This window comes from Camelus dromedarius, chromosome 12 (assembly GCF_036321535.1).
Source record: "Camelus dromedarius isolate mCamDro1 chromosome 12, mCamDro1.pat, whole genome shotgun sequence".
In the NCBI taxonomy this organism is placed as follows: Eukaryota; Metazoa; Chordata; class Mammalia; order Artiodactyla; family Camelidae; genus Camelus; species Camelus dromedarius.
Genome location: NC_087447.1, coordinates 62776543 through 62789212, shown reverse-complemented (window position 1 = coordinate 62789212; position 12670 = coordinate 62776543). Strand labels below are relative to the sequence as shown.

Below are 12670 nucleotides of genomic sequence, written 5' to 3'. Positions count from 1 at the left end.
TCTTTGATGAGCAGAGAATCAATGACATACAGGATCCCCAATACAGGAAGGACTGCTGACTTTTGGCTCAAGTGCCTCAAACTTTGAAAAACAGAGCAAGTTCAATTTTTTTAAGTATCAGGGGAAAATGTATGGGATTCTGGATGCAACAAAAAGCAAATTGCATGAACTTCCAGTGGATTAATCCCACCGTGAAGCCTCTTGTATCGGGGATTCCTTCTTTTGGCAACATGGAGAAAGCTCCACACCATGTTAAACCTCTCAAGACCTGCTCTGGAGATGGCTGTGTTTCTGGATTTCTGCTGTTTTTCCAGAAAAAGCGTGGAGAATGGACCAATATCCTTAGTTCTCTGATGCTCCATCATGACAACCATCTGTAGACCCAGAAGGGGCCGTCTCTCTCCTTCCAGATACTTAATATCTTTTTACTCCATCTTCAAGGGGAAAACAAATAGTCAAAACAGGCTGGCTTCAGCAGATGGAGGTCACGAAGGAGTCCCACAGTGACGGGTGGACCCCCCTTTCTGTGTCTGCTGGAGGAGGGTGCCGGTGGAGGAATATTTGAGAAGCTGGGAGCAGCAACATTTATCAGCCAACACGGAGGGAGATTATGTCTGTATTTTAACCACTGGAATGGCTGTCCTGGTCCTGGGTGTCAGCCTCCCTGGAGATTGTGTTGTTGTTTATTTACATTTCAAAGGCTAATGGTAATAAGCACAGGGGCAGGCCTGAATAAACATTGTTTGGTGAAAAGCAGGACTCATGAAATATTATTATGTACTCTCCAGTAAAATTTGGATACGTCATTGGGATGAACCCATCTTTACTTAGGAAGCGGTTCCTCCTAGGGCTTCCTGACTGCAGCCCTTTCTCAAACACAGGCTGGATCGGTTCTCTCTCCTCAAAAACATCCAGTGATTTTTTTTCATTTGGGCATTCAAGGCCCTCCACAATCTGACCTAAAGCTATTTTTCCCTCCACTTTCTCACAAGCCTTCACAGGCCGTTCTGTGGCACATCTGAGCAGGGACAGTGTTGGGCCTGGCGTTCCCTGGATGTGCCATGTTCTCCGCCCACGGGGCCCCCATGTCTGGCAGAGTCCTGCTTGAACTACTAGCATCCTGGCTCACTTCAAACACCAGTTGTTTTTAAAGACAGTTTCCTCTTCCCTTTCATCAGAATATTAGCTCCTTCTTCCTCTGTGCCCAGACAGAACTCTCCTGATATCTCTCCCAGGCACTCATGTCATTCTGCCTTTCATTGTTATAATTGTCATTTCTGTGATTATTATTACGGACTTACTGCTCTGTCTTCTCCACCAGGTTACAATATTCCTCGGGCCTGGTTTGTTTTGTTCATCTCGGAGTCCATCACAAATATCCTATAGAGAGCCTTTAGGTCTAGCAGTTACTCAGTAAAAGTTGGCTAGTGAATAAAAAATGTCCAGCCCTATATAGCCAAGTAGTACATTGCTATGTAGCTAAGTGCCTCCCAGTAAGATATAGCAGACACAGGAGAGGGCTGGGGAGGAGTCAACACCTTCTGGAGTCTAGTAATTAGTCACTGTTCATTAGGACCAACACAACGCTGGAAATACGCAAGTTATTCAATCTGCACATTTCATTTAAAAATTGCCAGTGGATGGACCATCCAATACACAACACTGAACTAATTTACCTCCATAGAAAATGTCTTTCCATTGGCTTTGGCCTTCCACGCGGGTATCTGCCTTTAGTATACATAACCTTTCACCTTATACATTTTACCTCCATATATAAGCAAATCTGGGGGCTCATAGCTTCGGAGAAACTAGGCAGGAATGCTTAATAAAAACCAGACAAGTGTGTTAACAAGCATTGAGAAGGGACCCAAAAGGGATTTCAACAGGGCACAACTCTCCTACTATGCACTGCTGTCTGGCTTGTGTGAGAACCTGCATTTGTGATACAACCCTAATTACACTCTTTATAGGGCAGCTGCTTTAACTCATGGATGGGAGGAAGAACAGGGGCAAACAGACACGCCTGATTTCTTGGTGCTAATAAATGCAGGTAAAGTCAGGGCAAGTTTTATTTATAAGACAAATGAAGCTTGTGTCCTGCAGACACCATGTGCTACTAGTGTTTCTTAAGAGTCCAAGGCAGCAGCAGGGCATCGCAGGAGGATTCTTGTATACTAACTGCCCCCTGGTGATGAGACCGGATGAGGGTTTAACTTCTCTCATGGATTAACAATGGCATTTACCCAAAGAATAAATTTTCCCTTACCACTTTCTGGATCTAGAAAAAATTCGTTGTTTCCAGATCCATAGAGTGAGTATCGTATCTCTCCATTGGATCCAATATCGGCATCCTTGGCACTGACCTTCAGGATGATTTTGTTTGATGGGATGTCTTCGGGAAACAATGCTGTATATGCAAACTAGGCAAAGGTAAAGTAAAGTAATTAAATCATTGGTATTTGTGGAACAATTGTCATACTGAGCATTATAAATGATTTCCATAGAAATGCATTCATATAATTTACCTTCAGCTATTTTTTTCCTTTAGCACAGAATCACCTTACACTGTGTGATGAAACACAGACTATCTCTTGCCCTGCCCCTCCCACGCTCATTCATTTAACAAATGCTGATTGAGCACCGGCTACTGAGATGCTAGGAGTACAATGTTGAAGAAGAAAGACAAAAATCCCTGCCCCGGTGGAAACCTGACACACATCACATATTGATCATGTGCCTCTTTTCTGTTAAGCACCAGTGAGTCCTTGGGACCCTTCAACTCTTTAAAGAGCCACTGATAACGCTTAGCATGAATCTGAGAGATTAAACCTATCTGCAAGGCTTTTCTGAGCTGCAGAACACCAGTATTATCTCTCTGTCCACACGGTAAGGAAAAGGTAAGTGAAGGGTGATTTAACTTTGGTAAGAAACAAAATAAAATTGAGTCCTGGCACCTTGCACTGGCTGTCATGCTTTGAGCTGTGGTAGAAAGGTCACTGCATGAGGAGCCTAGAGCCCCAACCTCATTCCCAACATCACTACCAGCCAGCTGTGTCCACTTAGACAAAAAAAGGATTCATACCTTCAAGTGGTCCACTTTTCTTTTATGAAATCAGTGGTTCAGACGGAAAAAAATCATCATGTCCTTCATGATTCCTTCAACATTTCATTTTAAGATTCATGGTGTTATTTTTTGTCTGTTTGGTTTTTTGGAGGGCAGAATTAGGTACCCGACGATGTTACCTATATTCTTTCCATGTTTATCATATTTCTACCTAGAGTCCTCTTCCTACCCTCTTATATCTAATTGGAGCTCCCTAGTTAAGGTGATAAGGGCAGAAATTAGCCTGGCCTTAAGGAGAAAAGTGAAATGGGATTTGGCCTAATTCTAGAGACGCACAGCGAAAAGCAGTGTTGTATCCGGCGTATCCGCAAATCTTACCTGCTCGCACACGGGGCTATTGTCATTCACGTCACTGACAGTCACTTCCACCATGGCCTGTGTGACAAAGAGCCCGTCGGTGGCAGTGATATTGAGGAAGTAAATGTCTTGTTCTTCTCTGTCTAGAGGTCTCTTCACATAGACCTTCCACTCGCTCTGCACCAGGCCCAGGGCGAACCTTCCTCGGGGGTTCCCTCCTGCAGTGAAAAAGAGTTTTTGAAGATGTGCAATGAAAAGCCTTGATCTCCACCTACAGGGAGAGGCCTATGCGAGGTCATCCACGTGCCCCTATCATTTATAGTGGAAAAAACTGACACTTCCTTCCTTTTGATTCTCCTGCAACAAAGCATGATATTTATATGCTTGGCTTGTGTGGAAAGTAAAACAGTAACTTTCCAAGAGAATAAAATGCACTCAGAGAAGCTAGATATGATCTCTTGTTTAGTTCCCCTTAAGGACAATCAAATTCAAACTGTGAACAATCTATCTTCTTCTCGGGATGATGCAATTGTCTTTCCACTTTGTCTCAAGAGAGAATGTAATACACTACAGCTCTTGTTACCAAGACAGTTTCATTAGCTGTTGATTATGCAATCAAGGAAAGCAGTCAGTTCTATTAAGGAATCTTTTAATGAAGGCTTCATCATACAGCGGCTTCTCTTGTAAGGAGTGGAATTCGGGGGAGAAAAGTTTGTGTGACAGAGGAAGACCCATCAGGACTAAAGAGCCCCGATGAGGGGGTCGTTGGAGGAGCCATTCAAAGATAAGCACTGCAAGTAGATTAGATTGATCAGAGGGGAGCTGGGGCAAGGGGCAGGAAAGCAGCGGAGTTGGAGCAGAACCGCTTTGGACGAGGCTGGAACATTGAAAGTGGTCCCTGCAACTTTACTTTCCCACATCACTGAATTACACAGAAACAAAAGCAGCTTGGAGGAAGGAAGAAGAAAACCACCTTGGCCTTCTTAACCTGAAGTGGGAAATAATGTCACTTCAAACAGGGAGGAAGACTGGATGAGGCAGCTGGCAGGAAGCCCGGAATCCAGTCAGAGCATCCCCGTTTTGTTTGTTTGGGCATTCAACTCGGATTTGTCACCTGCTCAGGGCCAGGCACTGTGCCAGGCAGTAGGGCTACAGCGGTGGACAGAACTGACAAAAACCCCTGCTCTTGTGGTGGAGCCTGCTTTTTTTTCCCCAGTGGGAAAAGTTGACAGTAAACAAATAAATAAGGAAAGCGTGCCGTCTACTGGCGGCTACTGGGTTGAAAAAGTGGAGCCCTCTCACCTTCCTACAACAAATCGTTCAAAGAACAGAGGGCATATGATGCAGCAATCCCACTCCTGGGCATATATCCTGAGGAAACTCTAATTCAAAAAGATACATGCACCCCAATGTTCATAGCAGCACTCTTTACAATAGCCAAGATACGGAGGCAACCTAAATCTCCATCAACAGATGACTGGATAAAGAAGCTGTGGTGTGTATATACATAGGAATACTACTCAGCCATAAAAAGGACTGACATAATGCCATTTGCAGCAACACGAATGGACCTGGAGATCATCATACTAAGTGAAATAAGTCAGACGGAGAAAGACAAATACTGTATAACCTATCTGTGGAATCTAAAACAATGACACAAGTGAGCTTACCTGCGAAACAGAAAGAAACTCAGAGACACAGAAAGCAAACTTATGGTTACCAAAGGGGAAAGGTGGGGGAGATGAATTGGGAGTTTGGGATTAGTAAATGCAAACTACTATATACAGAATAGATAAACAACACAGTCCTACTGTACAGCACAGGGAACTATATTCAATACTTGTAATAACCTATAAGGAAAGAGAACTATGAGAAAGAATATATATATGTATAACTGAATCACTATGCTGTACATCAGAAACTAACACCATTGTAAATTAACTACACTTCAATTTAAAAAAAAAAAAAAAAAAAGAAAAGAGAGAAAAATCCCTGGTCCTGCTGGAGGGACTGAGTGAAAAGCAGCGGAGATCTGAGGGGCAGACTGTACTCTGGATGTAAGGCCGGGGCAGAGCAGCCTGGGGCCCAGCAGTGCGGGGTAACCGCGGGATACATGGACTTTACTGGGCACACAGCAGAGAAGGCGAGGGCTGCACATTCCTCTAGGGCAGTGGTCCTCAGTTGCGAGTGTAACCCCCACCCCATCTCCAGGGGAACATTTGTCAATGTCTGGAGACATTTCTGAATGTCACATCCAGGGTTATAGTGCTGGTGGTGCTACTGGAATCTACTGGGTAAAGACCAGAGATGCTGGCAATTGTCCTACTGTGTCACCTACAACAGAGGACAACCACCACAATAGAGACTTACCCAGCCCCAAATGCCACTAGTGTTGAGGTTGAGAAACGCACTCTGGTGAGGCTCGGGGTCCTTCTTGGGATATCACTGTCCTCCACCCCTGGCTGGGATTCAGTTATGCTTCAGCTGAATATGATTTCAGCATGCACAAATTTAACCTCTCTAGTAAATGCTTTCGGTGCCGGCCCACACTGCTCTTTTGTGAAATACAATGATTAACGGTCCTTTGTTAATCTGTGGCAGCACAGCCAAGCTGTGTTAAGTCAAGAGCAAAAGTTAAATACAATTAAAATCAGTTGGTGGTTGGCGTGGCCAATAGTAACAGTAGCTTTAAGCTACTCTGTTTCCATTACTTTGGTAAAGTCGATGGGATGGTCCCTTTAAACAGTCCACTAAGAATTCAGAGACAATAGATAATTAATTAAAGCTGAGTGTTGAACAATTTTTCCAAATAGAAACACATCCCTCAGAATGCCTAAGAAGCTTTATGTCTGAAGCTAAATGCAAATAAATCAAAGTGATGCTTCACTCACCTTTCTTACTTTACCACTATCACTCATGTCTTTATTGCAGAAATACACATTTTAATGAAAAAAAGGCAACGGAAGGTATTAGATAAGGCAGATATGCATACAGACCTTTAAACAAAAGATAACACACACACACACACACACACACACACACTCAAAAAAAAACAGTTCCATAAAGAAAAAGAAGAGTCATGTGGAAGGGAGGTGTGGTGGTTCCCAGCACTGACACACATACTCTCCCCTGGATCTTATTCGGCAGTGATTAATTAACTTTCCCACTAACGTACTTAAGCAGATTCTGTGTCCTGAGGGCATTCTAATTAATTCATTTTTCACTTTGCATAATGTAGTTTTTCTAAAGGGAAGCCACCTGACTACAAGTATTGATGGATTCTTTAAAATCTTCTGGCACTTTGCTTACGTTCTACCTTTGGCTGTCACAGCATCAAAATAAGAGCTTTAAAACCCGCAAGTCGTTTTTAGGAAGACGCCTCTCACACCAGCAACCCTCTCTTCTTCGCAGTTTAAGGCCAGTCGCCCCCAGAATGCCACCCCCGATCAGTGACACCTCTTCTTCACTCCGACAAGAGATCCTCTGCCCCTTAGAGCAATGGTGGCACTTTTTGTGCACTCTGTGTGACCTCGTTTGTCTACCCTGGCTTTCCTGTTGAACCACTATGTACTATTTGGAAAGGCAGAAAAGGGATCCAAGAAAATTATGATATTAGAAGAAATACCTTTTGCCTTGGAGTTATAATGGAAGATTTTCCAGCAAAACGTCAAACAATGCCCTCTAATTTGTGCATATGTGTGTGAGTTTACATGTGAGTTTCTGCTACCAGGAGAAACTTGTAAGTAACGCTTACTGGGATCAAGCTATTTATTTTTCTTACTGCTACAAAAAGTAGGAAGAAGGAATAGAGTTAAAAATATATCCCCTCATTACAAAGAGCTGTTCTTTTTATTTCTTCAACTGAAGTCTTTCGCTGGACTTTTAAAAAAATGATTAAGTGACTCAATCTCACACTGGTCAGAATGGCCATCATCACAAAGTCTACAAATAATAAATGCTAGACAGGGTGTGGAGAAAAGGGAACCCTCCTTCACTGTTGTTGGGAAAGTAAACTGGTGCAGCCACTATGGAGAATAGTGCAGAGGTTCTTTAAAAAACTAAAAATAGACTTACCATATGATCCAGCAATGCCCAATCCCGGGCATATATCTGGAAAAGATGAAAACTCTAATTCGAAAAGATAAATGCACCCCAATGTTCGTGACAGCATTATGAATGGACGAATGGATAAAGAAGATGATATATATATACACATACATACACACAAACACACACACACACACACACACACACACACACACAGGAATACTACTCAGCCATAAAAAAGAAGGAAATAATACCATTTGTAGCAACATAGATGGACCTAGAGATTACCATACTAAGTGAAGTAAGTCAGAAAGAGAAAGACAGATATCATATGATATCACTTATACATGGAAATTATAAAAATGATATCAATTAACTTATTTACAAAACAGAAACAGACTCACAGAAATAGAAAACAAACTTATGGTTACCAAAAGGGTGAACTGGGGGAGGGATAAATTAAGAATTTGAGATTAACACATACACACTAACACACTACTATATATAAAATAAACGACAAAGTCCTAATGTATAGCCCAGGAAACTATATTCAGTATCTTGTAATAACCTATAATGGAAAAGGATCTGAAAGAGAATATGTAAACTTAAATGTATAACTGAATCACTCTGCTGCACACCTGAAACTAACACAACATTGTATATCAATTATACTTCAGTAAAGAAAAAAAAAGTGGCTCAAGGACTAGGTACTGGTCTGGGTAATCTGTCAGAGGCAAACTAAAGAACTCCTAATTTGGGCTGAGTTAACAACAGCCAACAACTGAAAAACCAAGGCTACTCAGAGATCGCTTCCTTAGCCCCAAAGAGATTACGTTACTCTCAATTCCTCATACCATCTTCCTTCTTCTCTCCCACTCTTACCCCCTGCCACCTTCCATCTTTAGAAGGCAGAGCACAGAGTGAAAACTAGAGTGGCAGACTTACCTGTAATATGGTAGCTCACTTGGCGATTAATGTCTGAGGTGTCCCTGTCCCAGGTGCTGAGGACGGCTACCACCTCGCCCGGAGGGTCGCTCTCCTTCACATTCCCTCGGTACACCTCGTGGGCAAAGACTGGAGCATTGTCATTTATATCTGTCACCCTGACAGAGACCAACGCTGTGGAGGAAAGAGAGAAGGCTTCTCCAAGGTCGGAGGCCACCACGGAGAAGGTGAACGTGGGGTCTGTCTCGTGATCCAGGTCCTTCAAAGTACTGATCCAGCCTGTGTTGCTGTCAATGTTGAATGCTTCCATCACCTTTTCGGGCTGGGAATCTGAGTGGAGGAAGTACGTAACCTGCCCGTTGGCTCCCCAGTCCGCATCGATGGCTCTCACCTGTGTGAGTTTGGTGCCCACAGGCATCCCTTCCATTATGATTGCCTCATAGCTAGACGTTTCAAAGACTGGCTTGTTGTCATTCAAATCCAGCACCTTGATGTCTACGTCCACGGTGAACACAATGTCTACCTTGTCCAGGGGTATAGTGGCTGCTACTTTGAAGTGGAAAGCTGGGCTGATCTCATGGTCCAGACGTTTGTCCAGCTTGATGGTGCCTGTGTCCTGTTCTATGACGAAGACACCCCCTTTGTTGTTTTCTGGCCGCTCCCCATTAACCGTGCTGAATCTGACGTTCTGAGTGGGCAAAATCCTCAGGGTGTCCACCGTGCTCCCAATGGCTGTATCTTCTGAAACGGTGAAGGAATACTGAGACTGGGTGAATGAGGGCAAGAATGTTTCAGGGGGTAAGACATGGATGTAGACAGGGATGAGGGAGTGCTTCACGGGGATGCCTCCATCCACTGCTTTGACAAAGAAGGAAAGCACTGTGTTTTTCAGCTGGTTAAAATGGCCCTTGGTGACCATCCAGCCATTGTCAGGATCGATTTCCAGGAGGTCAGCCACTGAGACAGAGGCTTCACTGTAGAGGGAGTAAGTAATCCTTGCGTTTGCCCCATCATCTGGATCCATGGCTTGAACCTGAGTGACCAGGTGGCCCCGTCCAACGTCTGCCCTGACACTGGCTCTGTATTCTACTGTCATGAACTGGGGGGCGTTGTCATTTTCATCCACCACAATCACCCTGACAGTGCAGAATGTTGTTCTCCCTCCGCCATCAAGGGCCCTCAAAAAAATACTGATGTCTCCTTCCAGAGGGTTTTCCCGATCGAGCCTTTCTGTTGTGATGACCTGTCCGTTGCTATCTATGAGGAATCGATCCTTAGCAAAGTCATTGATGATGGCATAGCTGATCTGCCCATACGTCCCTGGATCCCCATCTGTGGCTCGAACGTGAATTACCTTGGTCCCAGCAGCTGCGTTCTCTCTCACCTCTGCTACATAGGTGCTTTGCGAAAAGGCAGGGCTGTACAAGTTAGCCCCGAGTACCCTGATATGCACCTGGGCAGTGCTAGTGAACAGCCCATCGGAGACGGACACATTGAGACTATACAGAGGTTCCATCCGCTGCTTCCGGTGGTTGGACAGTGTGATGACGCCACTCTTGCTGTCCATCAGAAAGCTCGTCCGGTCATTCCCAGATAAAATGCTGTATTCCAAACGGTCCAGATCAGAGCTGTCTGCATCAGAGGCTTGGACACAGGTTACAAAATGGCCCCGGGGGGCTAATTCACTTACATATGACTCGTAAATGAGCTGATTAAAGACTGGAGGGTTGTCATTTACATCCGAGATGTAGATATGAACCAGGACCTCGCTACTCAGGGATGGGAAGCCATTATCTGTTGCTCTGACTTTCAAAGTGCAGTGTTGCACTAACTCGTGGTCCAGCATCCGCGCTGTCAGGATTAAGCCACTGGCACTGTCTATGTGAAAATAATCCGTGCTGTTGTAAGTATCTTGGACAATCTGATAATGTACCATTTTATTGTTTTCTGAGTCTGCATCAGTAGAGACAACTTGTAAAACAGGTGTCCCAATGAGAGATGCTTCTGATAATGTTGTATTGTATGTGGGTTGATTAAAAATAGGGGGGTTGTCATTTACATCATTAATTAGCAAGTCAACGGTGACTTCAGCCCTGGCACCAGTAAGGGCATCACTGGCTCTTACTGTCAATTTGTAAACAGACGTAACTTCATAATCCAGAGGGCTAATGACTTTCAGGACCCCGGTATCAAAGTCAATGTTAAATTGTTTATAAAGGTCCCCATCAGTAATGATATATATGATGCCTTGGCCTTCTGGGCTGGTGGCATTGATGCTTAGAATGGGGGTGTCCATGCTGATGTCTTCGTTGATGGATGCTGTATAAAAGGGCTTATCAAACACAGGCATGGCTTTGTTGACAATAGTGATGGGAAGTTCCACGGATGTGGACAAAGAGGGTTTCCCACCATCTTTGGCTAGGATGGTGACTCCATACTCGATGTTGGACAGGTCGGAGTTGAATGCTTCTTTTAAAATAACATTCCCTGACTTAGGGTTAATTTCAAAGTGGCCATAGTCATCCTGCAGGACGTAGGTCACTTCTCCATTTGCACCTTTGTCTCTGTCAATGGCCGTCACTCGGTAAATCAGAGTGCCAGGCTCGGCATCAACTTGCACAGCAGCATAGTAAGGGAGGCCCACAAAGACTGGAGGATTGTCGTTTATGTCTTCAATGTTAACCCTGACCACCACCCTCGCCACCCGCAGATGGTCCAGTTCACGACTGGCTTCCACCACGAGCTCATATAACTCCTGCTCTTCACGGTCAAAGGGGACTCCAGTGGTCTGAATGACCCCTGAGGTAGATTTTATCTTGAACTTATTTCCTGGGTTTAAGATGCTGTATTTTAAGGGCTCATTAAGGCGATTTCCAACTGCATTGACAATAGCAACTTTGGTTATGTTAGTGTTGTTCTCTGAGATGGAGGTGGAGTAAAAGCTTTGTGTAAAGTGGAGGCCGCTGTCCATGGCTTCTTTAACCAAGATGGTGACCATGGAGGTACTGTAGAACTTTCCGTCAGACACTTTAACTATCAGCATGTAGTGATCTTTGGAGAGGTTGTTGTTCTTTATGGTGAGCACTCCACTGTTTGAGTCAATTAAAAAATGATCCAAGCTGCCTTCCATTAGGCTGTACGTCAGTTCGGGGGGCACCTCGGAGTCGGGATCCGTGGCGCTGACTTTCAGAACCTCCACTCCCACGTAGGTCGGGAGAAGCAGCACAGTCTCAAACACAGCCTGAGTGAAAACGGGCGGGTTGTCGTTCACATCTGTCACCTCTATGCTGACTTCAACGGGACTCTCTGCGGTCAGCTGGGGGCTACCGCTGTCTCTCACGTGCACGTGAAAGTGGAAATGGGCGATGGTCTCGTGGTCCAGGTTGGCAATTGTTCGGATTGCACCCGTGCTGGAGTCCACGGTGAAGAACTTCTTCGCCGTGGACTCCACAATCTGATACATGAGCAGAGCATTCCGGTTGCTGTCGGCATCGGTGGCTCGAATCACCAGCGGGCTGTTATCCAAGCTCCTGACGATGCTGTTGACTGGGGCCGCCTCACTTAGGCTGCCCGAATATTGAGAAAAGAGAAAAACTGGAGCATTATCATTTTCATCAACAATCTGAATATTGACTGTGACGTTGGACGCCATTCCTGCCATGTTAGTGGCCTGGACAATGAGCTGGTAAGAGGAAGTACGCTCGTAATCCAGTGCCTTCCGAGTGGTGATGACTCCAGAATATGGATTTATGGTGAAGGCCCCACCAAAGTTTCCATCTTTGACATCATAGATGAGGGTAGATTGACTGATGGCAGAGATCAGAATGACTGATGTTCCAATATCAACATTTTCATTTACTTCTGCTTGGTAGTCTTTGTGAGTGAACTTGGGGTGAGAATTATCAGACATGGTGACAGAAATGCGTACAATTGCGGTGGCAGACATTGGCGGGGAACCCTGATCCGTGACTTTGACTGACAGGACAAACTGACCCATTGTCATCATGTCTGGCTCTTTGGAAACAGTGATGATGCCCAGGACTGGTTCGATCTTAAATGTGTTCCCAGTGTTCCCTACAATATAGAAATCAACAGGGAAGTGAGTTCATGTGGGTCATTTTCTGAAGATTAACTCTTCATCTTAAGGCTACTTTTACACAACACGGCAAGTAGAAAGCAATTATCTGTACTGATTCCACCGCATTCTGAAATAAAATGAGAGACTTCCCTTTTAGGGGTATTCAAAAGCAACTGAAT

At 44.5% G+C, this 12670-nt stretch overlaps 1 protein-coding gene across 4 annotated transcripts in view; it reads right to left on the bottom strand.

The window, feature by feature from the left end:
* The window catches only part of FAT3 (FAT atypical cadherin 3), a 613920-nt gene that overhangs the window by 80263 nt on the left and 520987 nt on the right, over nt 1–12670 (bottom strand). For all 4 annotated transcript variants that reach the window (XM_031460537.2, XM_064492802.1, XM_031460538.2 and 1 more), the window contains 3 exons: nt 8414–12487; nt 3443–3639; nt 2267–2420 (listed from right to left, as the gene is read on the bottom strand). In XM_031460537.2, coding sequence (XP_031316397.2) covers nt 2267–2420; nt 3443–3639; nt 8414–12487 — 4425 coding nt within the window. The remainder of the gene's footprint in view (nt 1–2266; nt 2421–3442; nt 3640–8413; nt 12488–12670) is intronic.